The following is a 27,765-nucleotide window of genomic DNA, read 5'->3' on the forward strand; positions in this document are numbered from 1 at the left end:
AAATATGGGCTTGAAACTTATTAGATCTAGATTTAAATTTCATGCAAATGGGAAGAAAATTGCAGTCCCTTTGTTCAAGAATACAAATCGGCTAATGGGTCTATGTTTGTGGGCTATATCAAACTATGGACCGACTGTATGGACCTAATCGTATTTCTTCACAAGTTGTCTGCTTAACTGCGTTTTTCCATATGCCATCTCCAAATGACATCTCTTATCTGAGAGTGGGACAAATACAAATTAAATATATTTACAGAATCCAGTATGGACTAAAAGTGCAAGCCTTATACTGTAAATGTGACTATCAAAAACGATACGGTGTTTTTTCAGTGTTTCAGTGTAAGAAACGGGTATTTGGTCTGTTTACACTGTGCGTTTTACACAGTGGTAAGTTTTTATTGAATGCCAGTTGTAAAAATTAAAACGCAAAGAAATGCCACCAGCATTACTGTGGTTGCATAATCCACCGCTGAAAAACTTATTGGTCTTTTCTTTATGTGCTAGTATCATCAAAGTCCTTTTAAAACTTTACTTAAAATTCCAAACTCAGAATCGACTTCCAGTATAAATTATGGTATGTAAAACAAATATATACGACCGTAAGTCCGGCCAGGCCGAATCTTATGTATCCTCCACCATGGATTGCGTAGAAACTTCTACGAAAAACTGTCATCCACAATCGAATTACTTGTGTTGTGGTTTTACACGATACGTAGAGAGCCAGAATTGAAATATGTGGGTCGCTTATATGGGGGCTATATACAATTATGAACTTGATACGGACCATTTTTTGTGTGATTGGGGATCGATTTATCTGAGGGCTATATATAACTATGTACCAAATTTCAACTGACTCGGATGAAATTTGCTCCTCCAAGAGGCTCCAAAATCAAATCTCGGGATCGGTTTATATGGGGGCTATATATGATTATGGACTGATATGGACCACTTTTGGCATGGTTGTTAAATATCATATACTAACACCACGTACTAAATTTCAACCAGATCGGATGAACTTGTCTTCTCCAAAAGGCACCAGAGGTCCAATCTGGGGATCGGTTTATATGGGAGCTATATATAATTATGGACTGATATGAACCAATTCCTGCATGGCTGTTGCATACCATATACTAACATCACGTACCAAATTTCAACCAAATCGGATGAATTTTGCTTTTCCAAGGGGCTCCGGCAGTTAAATCTGGGGATCGATTTATATGGGGCCTATATATAATTATGGACCGATTTCGACCAATTTTTGCATGGGTGTTTGAGGCCATATATTAACATCACGTACCAAATTTCAACCGCATCGGATGAATTTTGCTCTTCCAAGGGGCTCCGGCGGTCAAATCTGGGGATCGGTTTATATGGGGCCTATATATAATTATGGACCGATTTCGACCCATTTTTGCATGGGTGTTTAAGGCCATATATTAACACCGTGTACCAAATTTCAGCCGGATCGGATGAAATGTGCTTCTCTTAGGGGCTCCGCAAGCCAAATCGGGGTATCGGTTTATATGGGGGCTATATAAAGGGTGATTTGTTAAGAGCTTGATAACTTTTTTTTTAAAAAAAACGCATAAAATTTGCAAAATCTCATCGGTTCTTTATTTGAAACGTTAGATTGGTCCATGACATTTAGTTTTTGAAGATAATTTCATTTAAATGTTGACCGCGGCTGCGTCTTAGGTGGTCCATTCGGAAAGTCCAATTTTGGGCAACTTTTTCGAGCATTTCGGCCGGAATAGCCCGAATTTCTTCGGAAATGTTGTCTTCCAAAGCTGGAATAGTTGCTGGCTTATTTCTGTAGACTTTAGACTTGACGTAGCCCCACAAAAAATAGTCTAAAGGCGTCAAATCGCATGATCTTGGTGGCCAACTTACCGGTCCATTTCTTGAGATGAATTGTTCTCCGAAGTTTTCCCTCAAAATGGCCATAGAATCGCGAGCTGTGTGGCATGTAGCGCCATCTTGTTGAAACCACATGTCAACCAAGTTCAGTTCTTCCATTTTTGGCAACAAAAAGTTTGTTAGCATCGAACGATAGCGATCGCCATTCACCGTAACGTTGCGTCCAACAGCATCTTTGAAAAAATACGGTCCAATGATTCCACCAGCGTACAAACCACACCAAACAGTGCATTTTTCGGGATGCATGGGCAGTTCTTGAACGGCTTCTGGTTGCTCTTCACTCCAAATGCGGCAATTTTGCTTATTTACGTAGCCATTCAACCAGAAATGAGCCTCATCGCTGAACAAAATTTGTCGATAAAAAAGCGGATTTTCTGCCACTGATTTTGGTAATAAAATTCAATGATTTGCAAGCGTTGCTCGTTAGTAAGTCTATTCATGATGAAATGTCAAAGCATACTGAGCATCTTTCTCTTTGACACCATGTCTGAAATCCCACGTGATCTGTCAAATACTAATGCATGAAAATCCTAACCTCAAAAGAATCACCCTTTATAATTATGGACCGATGTAGACCAATTTCTGCATGGTTATTAGAGACCATATACTAACATCATGTATCAAATTTCAGCCCGATCGGATGGAATTTACTCCTCTTGGAGGCTCCGCAAGGGGGGCTATACGTAAAAGTGGACCGATATGGCCCATTTGCAATACCATCCGACCTACATCAATAACAACTACTTGTTCCAAGTTTTAAGTCGATAGCTTGTTTCGTTCGGAAGTTAGCGTGATTTCAACAGACGGACAGATATGCTCAGATCGACTCAGAATTTCACCACGAGCAATATTTCGATGTGTTACAAACGGAATGATAAAGTTAATATACCCCCCATCCTATGGTGGAGGGTATAAAAATGCAAAAAACGTTTTTAAAATAAAGTGTTGAAAAAAGTGTTTTTTTAAATAATTTTGAAAAATGTTTCAGAATTAAAATCAAGTTGATCTTGACTTGATACTCATTTTTAAATCGAATCACTTAACTGGAAGTACAAAACGGCAAAATTGAGAAGATTTTCGTTTTTTTTTCAAAATTCTATATAAGAGAAATACGTCTTGTATACTAAGCAAAGTTCGCATGCGTATTTAAGGACGTAAAATCTTTAACCTCATGACAATATTTTTTGCAGTGTCATAAATAGACCTATATAAGTAAAGCGCTATATCTTTATACTCACCACCATAGAATGGTGACGGGGGTATAATAAGTTTGTCATTCCGTTTGTAACACATCGAAATATCGATTTCCGACTATATAAAGTATATATATTCTTGATCAGGGAGAAATTCTAAGACGATATGACCATGTCCGTCTGTCTGTCTGTTGTAATCACGCTACAGTCTTCAATAATGAAGCAATCGTGCTGAAATTTTGCGCAAACTCGTTTTTGTCTGCAGGCAGGTCAAGTTCGAAGGTGGGCTACATCGATCAAGGTTTTGATATAGTCCCCTATAAACCGACCTCACGATTTGGGGTCTTGGGGTTATAGAAATCGTAGTTTTTATCCAATTTGCCTGAAATTTTATATGTAGAGGTATTTTATGACCATTAAGAGGTGTGCCAAAAATGGTGCCTATCGGTCCATGTTTTGGTATAGCCCCCATATAGACCGATCTCCCGATTTTACTTCTTGGGCTTATAGAAACCGTAGTTTTTATCCAATTTGCCTGAAATTGGAAATCTAGTGTTATTTTAGGACCATAAAGAGGTGTGACAAAAATGGTGAGTATCGGTCCATGTTTTGGTATAGCCCCCTTATAGATACATCTCCCGATTTGGGGTCTTGGACTTATACAAACCGTAGTTTTTATCCAATTTGCCTGAAATTGGAAATCTAGTGGTATTTTCGGACCATAAAGAGTTGTGCCGAAAACGGTGAGTATCGGCCGTATTTTAGTATATCCCCCATAAGAACGATTTCCCGATTTAACTACTTAGGTTTCTAGAAACCGTAGTTTTTATCCGATTTGCCTGAAATTGTAAATATTCTAGTATTTAAGGCTCACAAAAACGTGTATCGGATTAAGTTTTTTATCGGTCCATTTAGTAATGCCTCCATATAGACCGATTTCACTTCTTGAGAGTATAGAAGGCGCACTGATCATGAAAATTGCTTGAAATTCAATGTAAAATTTCCAGATTTTACTTCTCGGGTGAAAATCTACAGATTTAAGATTTCAAATCAAGACGTTATTTTATAATTTTCTTGCACACTTACAAGAGATGTTAATGATTCTTCTAAAACTCAAACAAAATGGTTCTTATAAATCCAGAATATGATATAGTCTTCATAGGTAAAATCTTTAAATTTATCTTCGTGAAGTGTACTGGTTGAACTGCTCTGCTTGATCTGTCCTCAAACCCTCTGAAATTTCAAAGGAAACCATAATTTTTGATTCATGGTGGTGGGTATTTAAGATTCGGCCCGGCCGAACTTACTGCTGTATACACTTGTTTCTTATAATGGTTGACATTTTGGTAGTTGTTAATGTCAGTCTTACTCTCCAAAATGAATCAGACGCAAACGTCCAACGAATTCAAATCTGTAGTAAAAGTGAAGTGCGGAACCTTCGTTTTAAGCCATTATTGGCTGACACGTACTGAGCGCGATGGTCTTGGGTCCTGTTGGAATGTCCAAGGTCTGCAGGCGAAATATGTTTCTGTTCAGAGCTTTAATAGTGTTTTTACACTAATAGAAAAAATTACGTTCCAAAATCTTGAAACAGAAACGTTCACGAAAAATCAAAACGGAATGTTCACGGTTTCGACGACGGGCGTTCAAGATTTCATGAACGGTTTTCGTTTTTCTTTGGTCATGAAAAGTCTTAAAATATTCGTTAGACGTTCTTATGGAAACTTTGTCGGTGGTATAATGTGTTACGGCGACTGTTGATACGTATGGAGCAGACACTCCAGCTTCGAGTCGCTGTAGCGGATTTTTTTGTAAAAAATCGTGACCATTGCCTTTTCCGGTCATAACCAGTGATGTTTTGATAACGCATGCTGTCATTTTATTGTTGTCAGATTGACACCGTCTGTCCTCCGTTTGAAACCACATGCATGTTAATTCACTATCATGAACGGATCATTTTGAAACGTGAAAGCGAAGCAACTACTTGACTCTTTCTAGTCTAACGGCTTTTTGAGAATCGGTGAGCTTTTGCACCTTTTGAAACTTCAATGACTTCAGTCCCAGTTAATTGCGTCGCTCTCGCTACAGGTTCAGGTTACGAGCAAGTTTTCTGCCAGTGTGGCGTGGATTTCTATCTAATCTGTCCTTCTCTTTTCGGATCATTTCTGGTTTTGTTAGCATTTTTTGTTCACTTTTTGGGCGCAATGCAACACTGTCAATATCACGGTAATGAGCAATTGTACGAAAAACAAAACATTTATTTGCATTTAAATACAGAGGGGCCTCTAACGATAGCCACGTGTGGTTTTCCAATCAGATCAAAAAAACGATTACCCTTGAATAACGCTTGAATTCCATTTCGAAAATCTTCATTTATGAAGCCAATCCAATGATAGAAATCTGAAGTTGGTTGCTGTTAATATCAGCCACCCTGTATATACGAAAATTTAATGTCCCCAACATTATATATTCTAACATATTAAAGTATGTTTCCCAAATACTATATACTAATGTGTGTTAAAAGTACAAAATTTTTTTACGCCGCAATATATGAAAAAATCGCCTGTAATAATAGTCTAATAGTATTTTTTTCCAAAACCCCACTGTATATTCAAATATGTTTTCCACCTACTTGTGTGTTAATATGGATTGAATATGGTGGTGCGTAGTGCTTTGTACTAAGAGAGTTCCACTCTTTCTGTTGGGGACAGGGCTGTTAAATGTTAACAACAACAAGACCTCTTTGTTCTCCACTCATCTGTCTTTTCTTTCTTTATTTTCTCGCCCTCACTTCTTCGAATTGAATGCATGAATACCGTCATCATAATGGTTACAATTGCTCCTGCAGTTATGGCGCCAGTTATGATTTAGCATCACGTCGCAAAAACGCCACGCGGGAGTCAACTGCCACATTAAAAGCATGGCTGAATGAGCATATGAAAAATCCTTACCCAACCAAAGGCGAGAAGATCATGCTGGCAATAATCACCAAAATGACTCTAACGCAAGTCTCAACGTGGTTCGCCAATGCCCGCAGACGTCTTAAGAAGGAGAACAAAATGACATGGGAACCAAAAAACCGTACTGAGGATGAAGATGCTGTGGTCTCCGATGAGGAAAAAGATCATGACGAAGAACTCAATGCTACAACGGATGATATACAAAGCTCAGCGGTGGCGGCAAGCGTAAAACGGACTGTAGTTTTGCCTGCAATAAAGCATAGTCTGGAATATGATGGCCCCATAAGTGCAACAGGTGGTGCTGGCCTCCACAGCATCATCAGCGCCAACCAAAATAACCTAAGCAATTGCAGGACGGGTTTAGCGAATATTCCTTTAGGTAGCAGTAACTCGTTGGATGATAATTTTGTTACCAATAGTCAAAGTAGTGGCATTCCAGTTTCTGAATTGGCAAAAGGCGTAGGTGTTGTGACAGATCTAAGTGGATCTCATACCAGCATTTCTTGTTCACCAAACATGCAAATGAAAGGTAAGATAAACTCTTGTTTTACTAAATGTAGCTCTACATAACATAGACGGTATACTTCGTAACTTTTGAATAAAAACAAGTATATACGGCCGTAAGTTCGAGCAGGCCGAATCTCATGTACCCTCCACCATGGATTGCGTAGAAACTTATACTAAAGAATTATTTGGGTTGTGGTAATACTTGCCAATGGCAAGGTATCTCATCTTCTCAACATCGTTTTCTAAATTGTAAGTTACTCCATCGTGGCATATAGTAGACAAAAACAGGTATATATAGGTAACCGATATGATCTCTTCACCGGTGATTAGAGAGCCAGATTGAAATATGGGGATCGCTTTTATGAACCGATATGGACCAATTTTTGTGTGATTGGGGATCGGTTTATCTCACGGCTATATATAACTATATGGGTCAAATTTTGCATAGTTGTTAGCGGCCATATACTAACACCACGTACCAAATTTCAACCGGATCAGATATATTTGTCTCCTCTAAGAGGCTCCAAAGGTCAACTCTGGGAATCCGTTTATATTGGGGGCTATATATAATTATGGACCGATATGGACCAATTTTAGCACGGTTATTAGATACCATATACTAACAACACGTACCAAATTTCAACCGGATCAGATATATTTGTCTCCTCTAAGAGGGTCCAAAGGTCAACTCTGGGAATCCGTTTATATTGGGGGCTATATATAATTATGGACCGATATGGACCAATTTTAGCACAGTTATTAGATACCATATACTAACAACACGTACCAAATTTCAACCGGATCGGATAAATTTTGCTCCAGTAAGAGCCTCCGGAGGTCAAATCTGGGGATCGGTTTATACGGGGGCTATATATAATTATGGACCGATATGGACCAGTTTTGGCATGGTTGTTAGGCGGTCGGATGGACACCACATACCAAGTTTCAACCGGATCGGATGAATTGTGCTCCACTAAGAGCCTCCGGAGGTCAAAACTGGGGATCGGTTTATATGGGGGCTATATAGAATTATTCACCGATGTGGACCAATTTCTGCATGGTTGTTAGAGACCATATACCAACACCATGTACCAAATTTCATTCGGATCGGATGAAATTGGCTTCTGTTAGAGGATCGGCAAGCCAAATTTGGGGGTCCGTTTATATGGGGGCTATTGTAAAAGTGGACCGATATGGCCCATTTGCAATACCATCCGACCTACATCAATAACAACTACTTGTGCCAAGTTTCAAGTTGATAGCTTGTTTCGTTCGGAAGTGATTTCAACAGACGGACGGACGGACATGCTCAGATCGACCCAGAATTTCACCACGACCCAGAATATATATACTTTATGGGGTCTTAGAGCAATATTTCGATGTGTTACAAACGGAATGACAAAGTTAATATACCTCCATCCTATGGTGGAGGGTATAAAAATATATTGCAAAGAAATTTTTATACCCTATATTGTTTATATAAAGTATTGTTTATATAATAAAGTTTATACATTCTGGGTCATGGTGAAATTCTGAGTCGATCTAGTGATGTCCATCCGACCGCCTGTCTGGTGAAATCACGGTAACTTCCGTAACAACCTATCACCTAGAAACTCCGCAAAAGTAATGGTGGAATGGTACTGCAAATTGGCCATATCGGACTAGCCCTCATATAACCCGATCCCTACACTGAAAAAATATTGTCTTGAGGCCAAAGATTTCATGTCCTTAAAATACGAATGCAAATTTTGCTTAGCATAGAAGACGCATTTCTCTAATATGAAGTTTTTTCCTTGTCCAAAAGCCGATAAACTGTTCAATGGAGTCGTATTGTCCTCATAATTAAGTGATTTTACTTAAAAATGGGTATCATAACATGAAAGAAAAAATTTGTTAGGGTAAGGTCAACTTGACTTTAATAACTCAGAAAACATCTTTAAAATTAGTGAAATTGTCTTTAAATTTGTTGTCTTTTTGCAACTTGATTACAAAGTGTTTTTCAACACTTTATTTCAAAGACGTTTTTAACTTGAAACATAGCATAATTTCTATTGAAAGTCGAGCCTGAATTTGGAAAATAAAGTTGTCGTTAACTCGTTTTTAAAGGACTTTGATAGCATATAAAGACAAAAATCGAAACATCAAAATTTGCTTCCTGGAAACAAGTACACAAAACCCAAATTTAAAAGATAATTGTGTCTTAAAAGTATCCTTACTTGTATTCTCCGCTTCTTTGGCTCGGAATCAATACCAAAATTGTTAAAGTAAAGACAAAATCTTTGGAACTGCGCATGCTTTTTTTTCAGTGTAGATTTGGCTTCCAGAGACACTTTGGGAAGCAAATTTCAAACACACCGGTTGAAAGTTGGTAAAATATTTTTTCTAAAGCCCCGCAAAAATTGGTCCATATCGCTCCATAATTATATATAGCCCCAATTTAAAACGGTTCCCAGATTTCTAAATCGCTACTTTTTTAATAATTCGATTGTATAACATATTTTTTCTTTTTGTGAAAGCTGAGGTGTTTTTCTCTAAATTGTGGGTTCCTAGCGGATCCACAGGCTTACCGATAGGCGTTGAAAGTTGGTCATCTCGGGTGTATCAAATATAATTGGGAACCGAATCGGTTCAAATTTAGATATACATCTTTTTAGGCCCAGAAGATAGGGTTTAACTTTGATTTACTTCAATGAATGAATGTTTTTAATTAACATTTTTTGGGGAATTAAAAAAATTAATTGAAACCTTTATAACTATTGAACTAATTTTTATATATTTATGATTTTCAATGAGTTTTGTAACATAGAATTATTGCTGAACATGCCATTGCCAAAATTCGTATAAAAACACCCAAGTTGGGGACATCTGTTTGTTTTTGTAATTTTCACATTTCTTAGCGGTTTACCGGTAGGATGTTGCAGTTAGTTAACGGGCATATGAGACTTTGTGGAAAAGACCAAATATAGCCCCCTATTAACTTTAGAGTCTCAAGGAGAAACAAATTTCATCCGATCCGCTTGAAGTTTGACCCTATAATTGCCATTCGAAATTTGGTTGATGTCGGTTCGTATCGGAACTATATTGACTTATATAGATATTTAATTTATCTTTTTTTATCTAACATACACTAAAACAAGTAGGTAAAGTAGGTAGAAAGTCGGGCGGGGCCGATTATATCATACCCTAAACCACCCCTACTGAATTAGAAAACATAAGCATTTGTGGGTTATCAATACTATATGTTTGGGGAAAACCGCATTTCCATACTTAAGACCATTAAGGGGAACACGATTATGGGTTATAGTTTTATCACAATCTGAACAGAAATGTCTGATATTAGGGGCTATAGTTGATTCTGAACCTACAGAGTTAGTAACCCACTGATATTGAGTCCATTATTAAAACAAGTATATACGGCCGTAAGTTCGGCCAGGCCGAATCTTATGTACCCTCCACCATGGATTGCATAGAAACTTGTACTAAAGACTGTCATCCACAATCGAATTACTTGGGTTGCGGTAACACTTGCCGATGGCAAGGTACCTTAAAAGTTCTTAACACCGTCTTCTCAATTGTAAGTTAGTCCATAGGGGGTATATATTAAACAAAAAAGGCAGATTAAATAAGTAAATAATTCAGTTTGACAAAATTTTCTATAGAAATAAAATTTTGACAACATTTTTCTATAGCAATAAAATTTTGACAAAATTTTCTATAGAAATAAAATTTTGGCAGATAATTTTTGGGGGTCAGCCATATATAACTATAGACCGATATGGACCAATTTTGGCATGGTTGTCAGCGGCCATATACTAGCACAATGTACCAAATTTCAACCGGGTCAGATAAATTTTGCTCCTCCAATAGCTCCGGAGGTCAAATCTGGGGATCGGTTTAAATGGGGGTTATATATAATTAAGACTGGTGTCGACCAATTTTTGCATGGTTGTTAGATACCATATACTAGCACCATGTACCAAATTTCAGCCGGATCGAATAAAATTTGCTTCTCTTAGAGGCTCCGCAAGCCAAATCTGAGGATCGGTTTATATGAGGACTATATATAATTATGGACCAATTTTTGCATGTTTGTTAGATACCATATACTAGCACCATGTACCAAATTTCAACCTGATGGGCACATTTTTTGGCAGATCAAAGTTATTATACCCTGACCACTATGTGGTTTACGGTATAATAATTATGTCTAATAAATTTTCTTGAATTTGTGGAAAAATATTGACCCTTTTTTGTGATATCGGCGTGATGTCAGTGCTTGTAATACTGTTTAGTTGAAATTTCCTAAAAATAATCTAAATTTTCTAAAATTGATCAAAAATTTTCTTTTTTTCAGTGTACAAACTCTGTAGTTAAATTAGTCCAAAATTAAACAAAAAAAAAAAACAAAAATTAACTAAAAGTAAAGAAGAAAATCATTGGCGCCAAATCATGACCATTTTAACCATACAGTAGTTCATTCTTATTATCTTTGGGAATCTTACGAAAATCTTGTTTTGCTTTAGTTCATATTGAACTTATGTGTACGGCCATTGAACTTTATACCCACATTTAGTTTATAAAAGTTTTGAAACGTACTTAAAAAAAGTAGAATTTCATTAAGTTGTGGAAAATTTCAGAAAAAATAATAAAATTTAACTTCTAGCAAATAATTTTTTTCCAATAAAAATAAGTTAAATTTAGCGTTAGTTTAACTACGGAAATTTTTGTCTGTGTATATAAGATTCGCCCTGGCCGAACTTTCGACCAATATACTTGTAACTTGGACTGAATCAGGGAAATCCCGACCGGTTACGATTATTAAGATATCCAGAAAGGTATTTTAACTAGCGGGGAGCCTCCGAATATGGTGCCAAAATTTGGCCGAAGCCGAAAAATTTCGGAAAAGCAAGAACGAGTATATAATCAAATTCGTGTTAACAGATTTCAAACTTAAACGACCGCTCCTGGGTCAATTGACTGTAAAATGCAGTACGCATCTCTCGCATTTATTTGTATTAGTATCCATTGAAAAATACGATAGCGAAATTCATTAGACTTCTTTGCACATTCAATATAATTTTCACAAATAATGTATTCGTTTCATTTCAATGTTAATGATGTTGATAGTCATTTGTCAGCCATATGACAAATTCATAAATTTTCGCCATAAATGAAATAGACGTATCTACCCATCCACCCACCTTTCATTCATGCATTCATTCCAAGTGTCAACTTAGGGTGGCAGAAAGACATGGGAAGCAAACTAATTAATTGTGGACAATTTGATGATATGGTCCTTTAAGGACTCTGGGGGGTTTCAACATTTCTCCCCTCATTCAAATGGAAAAATATCAACAATGAACCCCTTTGAAAAGTGGCTAAATGACTTTCTGACTTAACAGGATAACTGCTTTAGCATTGTGTGGTGTGAATATGAGAATTAATGGTGGTGGTGGAATTTTACGCAAAATTAAATTCAACCTCAATTGAGGGTTAATTCAGTTTTTGTTTGAGCGCATATCCTTTCAAAACAAACAAACAAACAAAGGATCATAAAAGTATCCTTAGTAATGTGATATGAATGAAAACGTTCGACTCTGAATAGATTTCTTTTCGATGCTATTTACATTGTAGTTTGGAACAGTGGTTTGTATTGGTTAAATAGGAAGATACCTATCAACACAATGTTCAGTAAATTCTTATACTCTATATCAATGCTATGGGTCTTGTAATTAGAATCAAGAAGTCGGCTATTCGATTTATCGACTCGACTCTTTGAAAAATTAAAAAAAAGTCACTCGAGTTTTGCAGTAATTGAAAACTCGATTTTCACTTCAGGACTTTCGACTTTTTGATGAGTTGTCAGCATAAGGAAATTTTCTTTTAGCGTCAATTTTGCGTTGACATGAGTTAAAAAATAATCCACCATAGAATGGGGTATATTAACTACACTGAGGTCAAAGATTTCAAGTCTTTAAAATACGAATACAAATTTTGCTTAGCATAGAAGACGCATTTCTCTAAAATAAAGTTATTTTCCTTGTCCAAAAGTCGATAAACTTTTCAATGAAGTCGTATTGTCCTTATAATTAAGTGATTTGACTTAAAAATGGGTATCTTAACATGAAAGAAAAAATTTATAGGCTAAGGTCAACTTGACTTTAATAATTCAGAAAAATTCTTTAAATTTAATGAAATTGTCTTTAAATTTGTTGTCTTTTTGCATCTTGACTACAAAGCAAAAAATCGTTCAAATATAGGACATGTTTTTCAAAACTTTATTTTAAAGAAGTTTTTTACTTCAAACATAGCATAATTTCTACTGGAAGTGGAGTCCTAATTTGGAAAATAAAGTTGCCGTTAACTCGTTTTTAAAGGACTTTGGTAGCATATGAAGAAAAAAAGCTGAGAAAGCGAAAAATTAAAATTTGCTTCCTAGAAGCAAGTACACAAAACCTAAATTTAAAAGAGAATTGTGTCTTAAAAGTATCCTTACTTGTATTCTCCGCTTCTTTGGCTCGGAATCAATACCAAATTTTGTAAAGTAAAGACAAAATCTTTGGAACCGAGTATGCTTTTTTTTCAGTGTATGTCATTCCGTTTTTAACACATCGATAGCCCCATATAAACCGAATTTTAAATTTCGGCTTCTAATTTAGTACGTGATGTTAGTATATGACCTCTACCGACTATGCAAAAATTGGTCCATATCGATGTATAATTTCATATATATAGCCCCCACACTGAAAAAAATATTTACGTGATATTAAAGATTACGCAACATCAATTTACACACTATTAAGGACATCAAATTTAGGACACACATTTTGAAAATTTGCATCCCTTCGTTAAAGTTGCATGTCTTTAAACTAAGGCAAATATTCCTTAAAGTAAGGAAACACATTTTATCTATAGAATCTTTATTTTTAGATTTAAGATAAAAACGCTTCAAATATAGGCTTAGACTTATTTTGAGGATTTAGTGTCTTTGGTTTAAAGTTTTTTTTGGAATTAAGAAAATATTTTTTACTTTGAAGTATCCGTCATAATTTGGATTTTTAAACTGGCATTTGTTTGTACGTGAATAGCTTCATTAATATACCGGACAACTAGATAAAGATTCAATAAACGATATTTGTATCCTAATTTTAATTTTATAGATCCTAGATTTAAAGCCACATGGGTCGCAAAAAAATTCTTTATTTTAAACAGACCACATCTTTGGCTCGAAATCAATACCAAAATCCTTAAAGGAAGGCCAAAATCTTTGGATCCAAGTAAACTTTTTTTTGAGTGCATATAAATCGATCCCTACATTTCCGATCCGCTGGAAATTTGGTACGTCGTGATATTTTATGGCCTCTAACGACCATGATACGGAGTCACTTGAATGAGCAAATTTCATCCAATCCGGTTGAAATTTGGTACGCGATGTTAGTCTATGCTCTCTAACAACTATGCAAAATACATGGTACATATCGGTCCATAATTATATAGAGCCCCCATATAAACAAGTCCCCAGATTTAACCTCCGGAGGTACCTGGATATGCACATTTCATTCATTCCGCGTATCAATTGGTCCATATCGGTTTATAAATATATATAGCCCCCATATAAACCTGGACCCCATATTTCGCTTCCGACTGAAGAGACTTATATACACTGAAACCAATATTGACCTAATATGGAAGATTATCCAACCTAAATTTTAAGATACGCAATTTACACCATATTAAGGAAAAATTTTAATTAAAAGAAAGTTCATAATCTTTGCTTTAAGAATTGTTTTCTTTAAATTTAGGTCACGAATCTTCGAAATTCGCGTCCCTCCATTAAAGTCGTACGTCTTTAGAGTAAGGAAAATGTCCTTTAAAATAAACAATTTATTTGATGTAAAGAAATCATCATAATATTTCTTGATTATGTATATCTGCTATAATTTGGATTTTTAAACTGACATGTATTTATACTCCAGCAAAAAAATTGAATGTTCTTCTCAAGGCACAACATAAAAAGCACCTCCCAAAAGTGTCCTCCCAAAGATGCTCTTTATTTAAACTACACAGAAAGTTCTTTTGATTCTATTTCTTATAACACGCTTTTTCATATTTTTAATGGATATTTTTAAGTTTTTTTATACCCTCCACCATAGGATATATATATATAAAGGGTGATTCTTTTGAGGTTAGGATTTTCATGCATTAGTATTTGACAGATCACGTGGGATTTCAGACATGGTGTCAAAGAGAAAGATGCTCAGTATGCTTTGACATTTCATCATGAATAGACTAACTAACGAGCCACAACGTCGAATTTTCAGTGAATGGGCCCTAGAAAAGTTGGCAGAAAATCCGCTTTTTTATCGACAAATTTTGTTCACCGATGAGGCTCATTTCTGGTTGAATGGCTACGTAAATAAGCAAAATTGCCGCATTTGGAGTGAAGAGCAACCAGAAGCCGTTCAAGAACTGCCCATGCATCCCGAAAAATGCACTGTTTGGTGTGGTTTGTACGCTGGTGGAATCATTGGACCGTATTTTTTCAAAGATGCTGTTGGACGCAACGTTACGGTGAATGGCGATCGCTATCGTTCGATGCTAACAAACTTTTTGTTGCCAAAAATGGAAGAACTGAACTTGGTTGACATGTGGTTTCAACAAGATGGCGCTACATGCCACACAGCTCGCGATTCTATGGCCATTTTGAGGGAAAACTTCGGAGAACAATTCATCTCAAGAAATGGACCGGTAAGTTGGCCACCAAGATCATGCGATTTGACGCCTTTAGACTATTTTTTGTGGGGCTACGTCAAGTCTAAAGTCTACAGAAATAAGCCAGCAACTATTCCAGCTTTGGAAGACAACATTTCCGAAGAAATTCGGGCTATTCCGGCCGAAATGCTCGAAAAAGTTGCCCAAAATTGGACTTTCCGAATGGACCACCTAAGACGCAGCCGCGGTCAACATTTAAATGAAATTATCTTCAAAAAGTAAATGTCATGGACCAATCTAACGTTTCAAATAAAGAACCGATGAGATTTTGCAAATTTTATGCGTTTTTTTTAAAAAAAAAGTTATCAAGCTCTTAACAAATCACCCTTTATATATTCTGGGTCGTGGTGAAATTCTGAGTCGATCTAAGCACGTCCGTCCGTCCATCTGTTGAAATCACGCTAACTTGCGAACGAAACAAGCTATCGACTTGAAACCTGGCACAAGTAGTTATTATTGACGTAGGTCGGATGGTATTGCAAATGGGCCATATCGGACCACTTTTACGTATAGCCCCCATATAAACCGATCCCCCGATTTGGCTTCCGTAGCCTCTAAGAGAAGCAACCTTCATCCGAATCGGCTGAAATTTGGTACATGGTTTTAGTATATGGTCTGTAACAAACATGCAAGAATTGGTCCACATCGGTCCATAATTATATATAGCCGCCATATAACCGATCCCTCGATTTGGCTGGCAGAGCCTCTAAGAGAAGCAAATTTCATCCGATTCGGCTGAAATTTGGTACGTGGTATTAGTATATGGTCTCTGACAACCATGCAGGAATTGGTTTATCGGTCCATAATTATATGTAGCCCCCATATAAACCGATCCCCAGATTTGTCCTCCGGAGCCCCTTGGAAGAGCAAAATTCACCCGATCCGGTTGAACTTAGTATATGGTCTCTAACAACCATGCAAAAATTGGTCCATACAGGTCTTAATTATATATAACCCCCATTTAAACCGATCCCCAGATTTGACTTCCGGAGCTATTGGAGGATCAAAATTCATCCGACCCGGTTGAAATTTGGTACATTGCGCTAGTGTATGCCCGCTAACAACCATGCCAAAATTGGTCCATATCGGTCTATAGTTATACGAGTATATAGCCGATCTCCAAAAATAATCTACCAACATTTTATTTCTATAGAAAATTTTGTCAAAATTTTATTACTATAGAAAATTTTGTCAAAATTTTATTACTATAGAAAATTTTGTTAAAATTTTATTACTATAGAAAATTTTGTCAAAATTTTATTTGTATTGAAAATTTTGTCAAGATTTTATTTCTATAGAAAATTTTGTCAAAATTTTATTTTTTTTTGTCAAATTTTGTTGTTATAGAAAATTTTGTCAAAATTTTATTTCTATAGAAAATTTTGTCAGACTGAATTATTTACCTATTTAATCGGCCTTTTTTTGTTTAATAACTTACAATTGAGAACAAGAAGTTTTAAGATACCTTGTCGTCGGCAAGTGTTACCGCAACCCAAGTAATTCGATTGTGGATGACAGTCTTTAGTACAAGTTTCTATGCAATCCATGGTGGAGGGTACATAAGATTCGACCTGACCAAACTTACGGCGATATATACTTGTTTTTGTTTCAGATAGGAATTAATAAAATGGTATAATTTTTTTATGCTTTGTCGAAAAAAGGCACTATCCATTCTAGAAAAAATGCGAGTTTCTGAAAATAATTGAGGCTAACCGTGATCGACATGCGTTAGAACGCATTTAAAATCACAAAAAATTATTATTAATTTGCCAAAATATGACAAAATTTTTTAATTCACATTCAAAACAAGAGTGATGTAAATTCAATGTAACGGCTGTTGAAATGGTGGACATCCGTCCTATGACAAGTCCATGTTAAATCCATCGCCACTTTCGGACAAAAAAAAATAATATTTTCCTTACTTTTTTGGCCACGTTTTGTTGCTCGGACATGAATACGTTTGTTGATATATACGAAAAAGCGAACGAGAATTTGATAGATGGGATATGTGTCAAAATTTTAGATTTTAAGGTAGATAGCTCCCTCGGAAATGTCTTTATTTTAGAGAAACTGAATCTATGGAGTCAATACCAAACTCCTTAAGAGAAGGTCAACATCTTTGTATTCAAATAAACTTTTTTTGGAGTGTAGGTATTTAAGCAGCCTTTTTTGTCTAACATAGACCCCATATGGACTATCTTACAAATTTGGAAAACAATTTTAAGAAGTTTTATGGTACCTTGCCATCGGCAAGTGTTACTACATCCCAAGTTCGAATTCGATGATGGATGCACTCAAAAAAAAAAGTGAACTCTCTCTATTTCACTAAAATCAATTTAACTTTATTTTAGTTCATGGAATTATTATGTTTGGAAAAAGTTTCCTATACTATAATCATTTTTGCGTACGTTAGTTAAATGATCTATATAATGGGAAAAAAATTATACACAAATGAAGCAAAAAAGATTTTCTAACTGCGTACATCTCACAAAATACTTCATTATTTCTTTAAATTTGTAAATTTTACTACAAATGCGCCCATATTGAACTACGTGTGGCACAAAAGACATACTTGCACTTTTGAATTTACTCCAACCTTCCAATCAACCTAGAAGATTGCGACGCTTCAAACCACATGATCTATTAACTCGCTTTAATATATGAAAGCCTCAATTCAAAATAAAAATTTACAACAATAATTGTCCTAGTTTAGTCTTAGGATATTTTAATTTCTATAAGTCTGTTGATTGTTAATAAATAAATTACTGGTCAGTCACATCTTCATAATAGAGACTAGTTGTAGTGTGAGTTAAACATCATATATGTATTCGCTTAAATAAATAAATAAAAACAAGTATATACAGCAGTAAGTTCGGCCGGGCCGAATCTTAAATACCCACCACCATGAACCAAATATTAGGGTTTCCTTTGAAATTTCAGGAGGGCTTGAGGACATTTCCGGAAGATAAATTTAAAGATTTCACCTATGAGGACTATATCAGATTCTGGATTTGTAAGAACCATTTTTGTTTGAGTTTTAGAGGAATTATTAACATCTCTTGTAAGTGTGCGAGAGAAATTATAAAATAACGTCCTGATTTGAAATCTTAAATCTGTAGATTTTCACCCGAGAAGTAAAATTTGGAAATTTTACATTGAGTTTCAAGCAATTTTCATGATCAGTTGGCCTTCTACACCCTCAAAAAGTGAAGTCGGTCTATATGGAGGCATTACCAAATGGACCGATAAAAACTTAATCCGATACACGTTTTTGTGAGCCTAAAATACCAGAATATTTACAATTTCAGGCAAATCAGATAAAAACTATGGCTTTTAGAAACCCAAGGAGTTAAATCGGGAAATCGTTCTTATGGGGGCTATACTAAAATATGGAGCGATACTCACCGTTTTCGGCACACCACTTTATGGCCCGAAAATACCTCTAGATTTCCAATTTCAGGCAAATAGGATAAAAACTTCGGATTCTCGAAGCCCAAGAAGTAAAATCGGGAAATCGGTCTATTGGGGGCTATACCAAAATATGGACCGATGGTTAGGTTAGGTTAGGTTATGTGGCAGCCCGATGTATCAGGCTCACTTAGACTATTCAGTCCATTGTGATACCACAGTGGTGAACTTCTCTCTTATCACTGAGTGCTGCCCGATTCCATGTTAAGCTCAATGACAAGGGACCTCCTTTTTATAGCCGAGTCCGAACGGCGTTCCACATTCCAGTGAAACCACTTAGAGAAGCTTTGAAACCCTCAGAAATGTCACCAGCATCCACCGCTGAAAAACTTTTTGGTGTTCGGTCGTAGCAGGAATCGAACCCACGACCTTGTGTATGCAAGGCGGGCATTCTAACCATTGCACCACGGTGGTTCCCAAAATGTGGACCGATACTCACCATTTTCGGCACACCTATTTATGGTCCAAAAATACATCTAGATTTCCAATTTCAGGCAAATTGGATAAAAACTACGGTTTCTATAAGCCCAAGACCCCAAATCGGGAGGTTGGTTTATATGGGCACCATACCAAAACATGGACCGATGCTCACAAAACTGCGGTTTCTATAAGCCCAAAACCCCAAATCGGGAGGTTGGTTTATATGGGGGCTATACCAAAACATGGACCGATACTCACCATTTTTGGCGCACCTCTTTATGGTCATAAAATACCTCTAGATTTCAAATTTCAGTCAAATCGGATAAAAACTACGATTTCTATAAGCCCAAGAAGTAAAATCGGGAGATCGGTCTATATGGGGGCTATACCAAAATATGGATCGATACTCGCAATTTTTGGCACACGTATTTGTGGTCCTACAATACTTCTAGATTTACAATTTCAGATAAATTGAATAAAACTGCGGTTTATATAAGCCCAAGAAGTAAAATCGGGAGATCGGTCTATACGGGGGCTATACCAAAACATGGACCGATACTCACAATTTTTGGCACACCTCTTTATGGTCATAAAATACCTCTAGATTTCAAATTTCAGGCAAATTTGATAAAAACTGCGGTTTTTATAAGCCCAAGAAGTAAAATGGGGAGATCGTCTATATGGGGGCTATACCAAAACATGGACCGATACTCACCATTTTTGGCACACCTCTTTATGGTCATAAAATACCTCTAGATTTTAAATTTCAGGCAAATTTGATAAAATCTGCAGTTTCTATAAGCCCAAGAAGTAAAATCGGGAGATCGGTCTATATGGGGGCTATACCAAAATATGGATTGATACTCAAAATTTTTGGCACACGTATTTGTGGTCCTACAATATCTCTAGATTTCTAATTTCAGGCAAATTGGATAAAAACTACGGTTTCTATAAGCCCAAGACCCCAAATCGGGAGGTCGGTTTATATGGGGACTATATCAAAACCTGGACCGATATAGCCCATTTTCGAACTTGACCTGCCTGCAGACAAAAGACGAGTTTGTGCAAAATTTCAGCACGATTGCTTCAGTATTGAAGACTGTAGCGTGATTACAACAGACATACAGACAGACAGCCAGACGGACATCGTTATATCGTCTTAGAATTTCTCCCTGATCAAGAATATATATACTTTATATAGTCGGAAATCGATATTTCGATGTGTTACGAACGGAATGACAAACTTATTATACCCCCGTCACCATTCTATGGTGGTGGGTATAAAAACTATTGAACTCCAATTTTTTCCCTCAAACTACAAAATTTTCTTTAACAAGTGAAAAAAAATAATTATGTGAAATGAAAAAAAAACTATTATGTCTATTATTTATCTCACAAAATTAATAGCATTATCCAACCACTGTGGTAGATCTCGACATTGACTATGAACATTCACATGTAACAAAGAATTAAAATAAGATGTCGTTAAAGGTTTTTTGCAACCCTTCTATGTTATCCGTACGTAACATTGTGCGTTCGAGTATGTGCGTGTGTTTACGTGAAAGTTTTAAAAATAATTTCTTCAAATCCCGCCGCTAGCGATGTGACCCATGATGCCAACTTCGAGGACTTTTCGTCATTTTGACGATTTTTAGAATGTGACGATTTAACTAATCAACATTGTCAGTTGACTTGAACTTCTGTTAAATATGTTCGACTCAAGATTTCCCTTTTTAACGTTTTTGATGACCATCTGATGATTTTTAAATGTAACTCAACTCAAAAAAGAGTGAACTCACCAGAAAAAAAATTTTCGGTTAAGTTTAGAAAATTTTAACTAAATATTATTGCAAACGCAAATATCACGCCGATTTCACAAAGTAAATATTTTTCGATAAATACAAAAAAAAAAAAAAAAAAAATAATAGACATAATTATTTTTTTTTTCCACTGCTAAAAGTAAATTTCGTAATGTGATGGAAAATATTGGGGATCATAATGGAGATCACCCTAAAAAAAATCGCTTCTCTGACATTTGTTCCAAACATATTTTGCAGTAAGCACATAAATTATTGGATATTGCCGAAACATTTTATGTTTGTTCTATGTGAACATAATTGCATATTACCTCACATCTTTCTCACTTCCACGAGATTTTTTAGTTCTTAGCACCTTTTCTGTAATTTAAACTTTATAAAATTTTTAATTTTACCTTTCGCCGGGACGGAGAATCGAACCGCGGACCATACATTATCGCTATAGCATAGTTTCCGGCACCCACGAGCCGATGCAAACAAGACATTATTAACCAGTAAAATACATTTGTTGACCACGTGGAGCACTGGTTAGTATGCCCGCCTTTCATGCAAAGTGTCGTAGGTTCAATTCCTGCTCAGACCGAATACCAAATTTTTACACCCCCCACCATAGAATGGGGGTATATTAACTTTTTCATTCCGTTTGTAACACATCGACATATTGCTTTAAGATCCCATAAAGTATATATATTCTGGGTTGTGGTGAAATTTTGAATCGATCTAAGCATTTCCGTCCGGCCGTCTGTTGAAATCACGCTAACTTCGGAACGAAACAAGCTATCGACTTGAAACTTGGTACAAGTTGTTGTTATTGATGTAGGTAAGATGGCCTACATCAAGCCGGATGGAAGCAAATTTCATCCGATCCGGCTTAAATTTGGAAAATGGTGTTAGTATATAGTCTCTAACAATCATGCAAAGATTGGTCCACATCGGTTTATAATTATGTATAGCCCCCATATAAATCGATCCCCAGATTTGGCTTGCGGAGCCTCTTGAAGGAGCAAAATTCATCCGATCCAGTTGAAACTCGGTACATTTCGCTAGTGTAGAGCCGATAAAAGCATGCCAAAATTTGTTCGTATCGATCTATATTATACACAGAAAATAATATTATAATTTTTGAGCTAACAATAAATTGTTGTTACAGAAAATTTTTAAGTTCAACAAAATTTTTGTTGATATAACAAAATGGTTGTTGATATAACAAAATTTATTGCTAAAGTGACTAAAATCGTAATTGTATTTACAAATTACGTTGTTAGCTCAAATTTAAACATAATTTTAATTGTATTGACCATCAAATTAATTGATATTTTTTTTGTGTATATAGCCACCAAATAAACCGATCCCCAATCACAGAAAAATCACAATTTCCACACGAGCCAAAAATAATCTACCAAAATTTTATTGCCATCGAAAATTTTGTCAAAATTTTATATTTCTATAGAAAATTTTGTCAAAATTTTATTTCTATAGAAAATTTTGCTAAAATTTTATTCAAATAGAAAATTTTGTCAAAATATAATTTCTATAGAAAATTTTGTCAAAATTTATTTCTATAGATAATTTTGTCAGAATTTTATTTCTGTAGGAAATTTTGTCAAAATGTTATTTCTATAGAAAATTTGTCAAAATTTTATTTCTATAGAAATTTATGAAGCATTTCATAGTTGGAGAGGAATATTTTGCAAAACCTTCCAAAACATCAAGAATTCTACTAGTCTACCAAACAGTAAAAAATCTGCCATTTTTGGTAGACTCGTTTTCATAATTGTATATAGCACCCATATTAAGCGACCCCCTTATTTCAATTCTGGCTCTATAATTACCGCACAAAAGTTCATATCGGTTCGTAATTATTTTTTCCCTATACATACGGTCAAGAACTTAATATATACGTAATTAATCGACTTTACTTTTGTCTACTATATGTTATATCCCGCATGGACTAGCAATTTAGAAGATGATGTTAAGAAGTTTTAAGATGCCTTGCCATCGGCCGCAACCCAATTAAATTCATTGTGGATGACCGTCTTTAGTAGAAGGTTCTGCGCAATCCATGGTGGAGGGTACATAAGATTCGGCGTGGCTGAAGTTACGGCCGTATATACTTGTGTTACTTTTATTATACCCTTCACCACTACTGTGGTACAGGGTATAATAAGTTTGTGCATTTGTATGTAACGCCAAGAAGGAGTAATCATAGACCAACCTTTCAGTATACGGATCGGCTTAGAATTAAATTCTGAGTCGATTTAGCGATGTCCGTCTGTCCGTCTGTTGATGTATTTTTGTGTGCAAAGTACAGCTCGCAGTTTTAGTCCGATTGTCCTAAAATTTGGCATAGGGTCCTGTTTTGGCTCAAAGACGATCCCTATTGATTTTGGAAAAAATCGGTTCAGATTTAGATATAGCTGCCATATATATTTTTCACCGATCTGGTCATAATTGGCGTGTATATCAACCGATCTTCCTGAAATTCCGTACATCCGAATATTTTATGAGTCTCGAAAAACTTGCAAAATATCAGCCAAATCGGTTCAGATTTAGATATAGCTCCCATATATAGCTTTCGCCCGATTTACACTCAATTGCCCACAGAGGCCAATTTTTTGCTACGATTTAATTGAAATTTTGCACAGGGAGTAGAATTAGCATTGTAGCTATGCGTGCCAAATTTGGTTGAAATCGGTTCAGATTTAGATATATCTCCCATATATAGCTTTCGCCCGATTTACACTCATATGACCACAGAGGCCAATTTTTAACTCCGATTTAGTTGAAATTTTGCACAGGGAATAGAATTAGCATTGTAGCTATGCGTGCCAAATTTGGTTGACATCGGTTCAGATTTAGATATAGCTCCCATATATATGTTTTTCTGATTTCGACAAAAATGGTCAAAATACCAACATTTTCCTTGTTAAATCGCCACTGCTTAGTCGAAAAGTTGTAAGAATGACTCTAATTTCCCTAAACTTCTAATACATATATATCGAGCGATAAATCATAAATTAACTTTTGCGAAGTTTCCTTAAAATTGCATCAGATTTAAATGTTTCCCATATTTTTCTACTAACATTGTGTTCCACCCTAGTGCATTAGCCGACTTAAATTTAGAGTCTATAGATGTTAGAGAAGTCTATCAAATTCTGTCCAGATCGAATGATATTTAAATGTATGTATTTGGGACAAACCTTTATATATAGCACCCAACACATTTGACGGATGTGATATGGTATCGAAAATTTAGATCTACAAAGTGGTGCAGGGTATAATATAGTCGGCCCCGCCCGACTTTAGACTTTCCTTACTTGTTTTAACATATTCAATATCATTTACACTTGACGTTCTTCACGAAAAATATTTAACAATTTAACGATTTCCAACCCAAAATAGTTGTAACCATTGAATGTAACGTCAATGAATGTCATTGAGCTCTTTATTACGTTAGTGTAAATTTTATGCGACACCTTCTGCGATGTGCTTTTCCACTGCCACTGCCATATGATCGGCCACCCACAGTTGAATTTTTGTCAAGGCCAACCGTGGAATGTCATGTCAATGCTTGTGCATAAAAGTATGAAGTGAGGGGGAATCTGAAAGATGGACAAAATTGGGGTTGATTGCACATTTCCAACATTTAAACCCAGTTGAAAAGGGCTGAAAGTTAACATTGTCTCACAGTGCTTTGATGCCATATAACGAATGGACAAAAATGAAAGAAGGCATCATAGCGAAACTTTGGAGGGCCGGTAGATGGTCTAGACTAAGTAAAATACCACTCGTTCTTTAAGAATTTAAGATTTTATGCAATATAAATGAAATAGAGGCTTTCGCTTGGGAGCTAAGTTTTTTTTTCTGGTGGCGGAGTGCTTAGACTATTTTATATTTAAAGTGGAATCTGAATTTGGAAATTTAAGTTGTTTTCAAGGGACATTGATAGCAACTAAAGGAAAAACTAAAAAAAACGAATACATTCAAATTTATTTACTACAGTAAAAAAAAATGCTTTTCTGAGAAACAAAATTGTAGACAAACTAAGTTTTCTTGTAATGCTAAAAAAAATTTCTGTTGTAATAAATAAAAATCATTAAATAAAATCGTTGCAAAACTTGTCATAAATTCGGGCTTATTTGCAATTTATGAAAATACTTTACAACAAAAGGTAATTTCGTTTGTCTAAAATTTCGTTCCTGAGTAAAGTATTTTTTCTTTGAGTGTAGTGTCAAGTACGCTAAACTAAAACTTAAATTGAAGTTATCGTAATTTCAATTCTCTGCTTCTTTGGCTCACAATAAACGCCGAAATCATTAGTTCAAAGACAAAATCTTTGAATAAGGACATGCTTTTTGCAGGCTGATATTCATTCCGTATTGGACAATCGTGCTTGTTTACGTATCCATTGAGCCCAAAAAAAGCTTCATCGCTGAACAAATTTATTCGATGAAAAAGTGGATCTTCGGCCAACTTTCCGAAAGCAAATTTACCAAAAAAATCTGCCTTGCGGCTAGTGGTTCGGCATCAATTCCCGCACCAGCTGAATTTTTAAAGCCTTCATACCTATGTCCTTCCGTGCATTTTTATACCTTAAACCACATAGTGGTCAGGGTATAATAAGTTTGATCTGCCAAGAAATGTGCCTACCAGAAATATTGATTTTAGACCCCATAAAATATATACCGATCGACTCAGAATCACCTCCTGAGTCGATCTAGCGCTTGGTGTCCGTCCGTCCGTCTGTCCATGTATTTGTTGTTCACAGGATTTCGGTCGCAATTATAAACCGATTTTAATTAAATTTGGTACAGGGAGTTTTTTGGGCACAAGGACGAACGCTATTGAATTTGGAAGAAATCGGATCAAATTTAGATATAGCTCCTATATATCTGTATCGCCCGATTTCGACAAATGGGGTCACGCTGCGCTTTTTTGCAGACGGATCGTCACCAAATTTGGCAAAAGGAGTTCCTTTTCATCGCCCTTCGAGTCTGCAAAATTTCATCCAAATCGGTTCAGATTTAGATATAGCTCTCATATATATGTATCGCCCGATTTTCCCAAATTTGGCCACAAAACCTTTATTTATCAACCGATCTTACTTACAGTTGGCTAAAGTAATCTTCTATAGCACCAACTATATGTGCAAAAAATCATCGAAATCGGTTCAGATTTAGATATAGCTCCCATATATATGTACCGCCCGATTTTTCTAAATTTGGCCATAAAACCCTTATTTATCAACCGATCTTACTCAAATTTATCTAAATGTAGTCCTCTACAGCAGTAACTATATGTGCAACAAGTATATACAGCAGTAAGTTCGGCCGGGCCGAATCTTAAATACCCACCACCATGAACCAAATATTAGGGTTTCCTTTGAAATTTCAGGAGGGCTTGAGGACTCTTCCGGAAGATAAATTTAGAGATTTCACCTATAAGGACTATATCAGATTTATAAGAACCATTTTTGTTTGAATTTTAGAGGAATCATTAACATCTCCTGTAAGTGTGGAAGAAAATTATAAAATAATGTCTTGATTTGAAATCTTAAATCTGTAGATTTTCACCCGAGAAGTAAAATTTGGAAATTTTACATTGAGTTTCAAGCAATTTTCAAGATCAGTTGGCCTTCTACACCCTCAAGAAGTGAAGTCGGTCTATATGGAGGCATTACCAAATGGACCGATAAAAACTTAATCCGATACACGTTTTTGAGAGCCTAAAATACCAGAATATTTACAATTTCAGGCAAATCAGATAAATCGTTCTTATGGGGGCTATACTAAAATATGGAGCGATACTCACCGTTTTCGGCACACCACTTTATGGCCCGAAAATACCTCTAGATTTCCAATTTCAGGCAAATAGGATAAAAACTTCGGATTCTCGAAGCCCAAGAAGTAAAATCGGGAAATCGGTCTATTGGGGGCTATACCAAAATATGGACCGATGGTTAGGTTAGGTTAGGTTATGTGGCAGCCCGATGTATCAGGCTCACTTAGACTATTCAGTCCATTGTGATACCACAGTGGTGAACTTCTCTCTTATCACTGAGTGCTGCTCGATTCCATGTTAAGCTCAACGACAAGGGACCTCCTTTTTATAGCCGAGTCCGTACGGCATTCCACATTCCAGTGAAACCACTTAGAGAAGCTTTGAAACCCTCAGAAATGTCACCAGCATGCACCGCTGAAAAACTTTTTGGTGTTCGGTCGTAGCAGGAATCGAACCCACGACCTTGTGTATGCAAGGCGGGCATTCTAACCATTGCACCACGGTGGTTCCCAAAATGTGGACCGATACTCACCATTTTCGGCACACCTATTTATGGTCCAAAAATACATCTAGATTTCCAATTTCAGGCAAATTGGATAAAAACTACGGTTTCTATAAGCCCAAGACCCCAAATCGGGAGGTTGGTTTATATGGGCACCATACCAAAACATGGACCGATGCTCACAAAACTGCGGTTTCTATAAGCCCAAAACCCCAAATCGGGAGGTTGGTTTATATGGGGGCTATACCAAACCATGGACCGATACTCACCATTTTTGGCGCACCTCTTTATGGTCATAAAATACCTCTAGATTTCAAATTTCAGTCAAATTGGATAAAAACTACGGTTTATATAAGCCCAAGAAGTAAAATCGGGAGATCGGTCTATATGGGGGCTACACCAAAACATGGACCGATCCTCACCTTTTT

The 27,765-nt window shown here is 36.1% G+C and overlaps 1 protein-coding gene across 1 annotated transcript in view; it reads left to right on the forward strand.

Moving 5' to 3' along the window:
• Positions 1 to 27,765, forward strand: part of LOC142234808 (homeobox protein araucan-like) — a 476,647-nt gene that overhangs the window by 392,801 nt on the left and 56,081 nt on the right. Inside the window, exon 4 of the mRNA XM_075305997.1 lies at positions 5,959 to 6,599. Within this exon, the coding sequence (XP_075162112.1) occupies positions 5,959 to 6,599 (641 nt within the window). The remainder of the gene's footprint in view (positions 1 to 5,958; positions 6,600 to 27,765) is intronic.

This window comes from Haematobia irritans, chromosome 4 (genome assembly GCF_050003625.1).
Source record: "Haematobia irritans isolate KBUSLIRL chromosome 4, ASM5000362v1, whole genome shotgun sequence".
NCBI lineage: Eukaryota > Metazoa > Arthropoda > Insecta > Diptera > Muscidae > Haematobia > Haematobia irritans.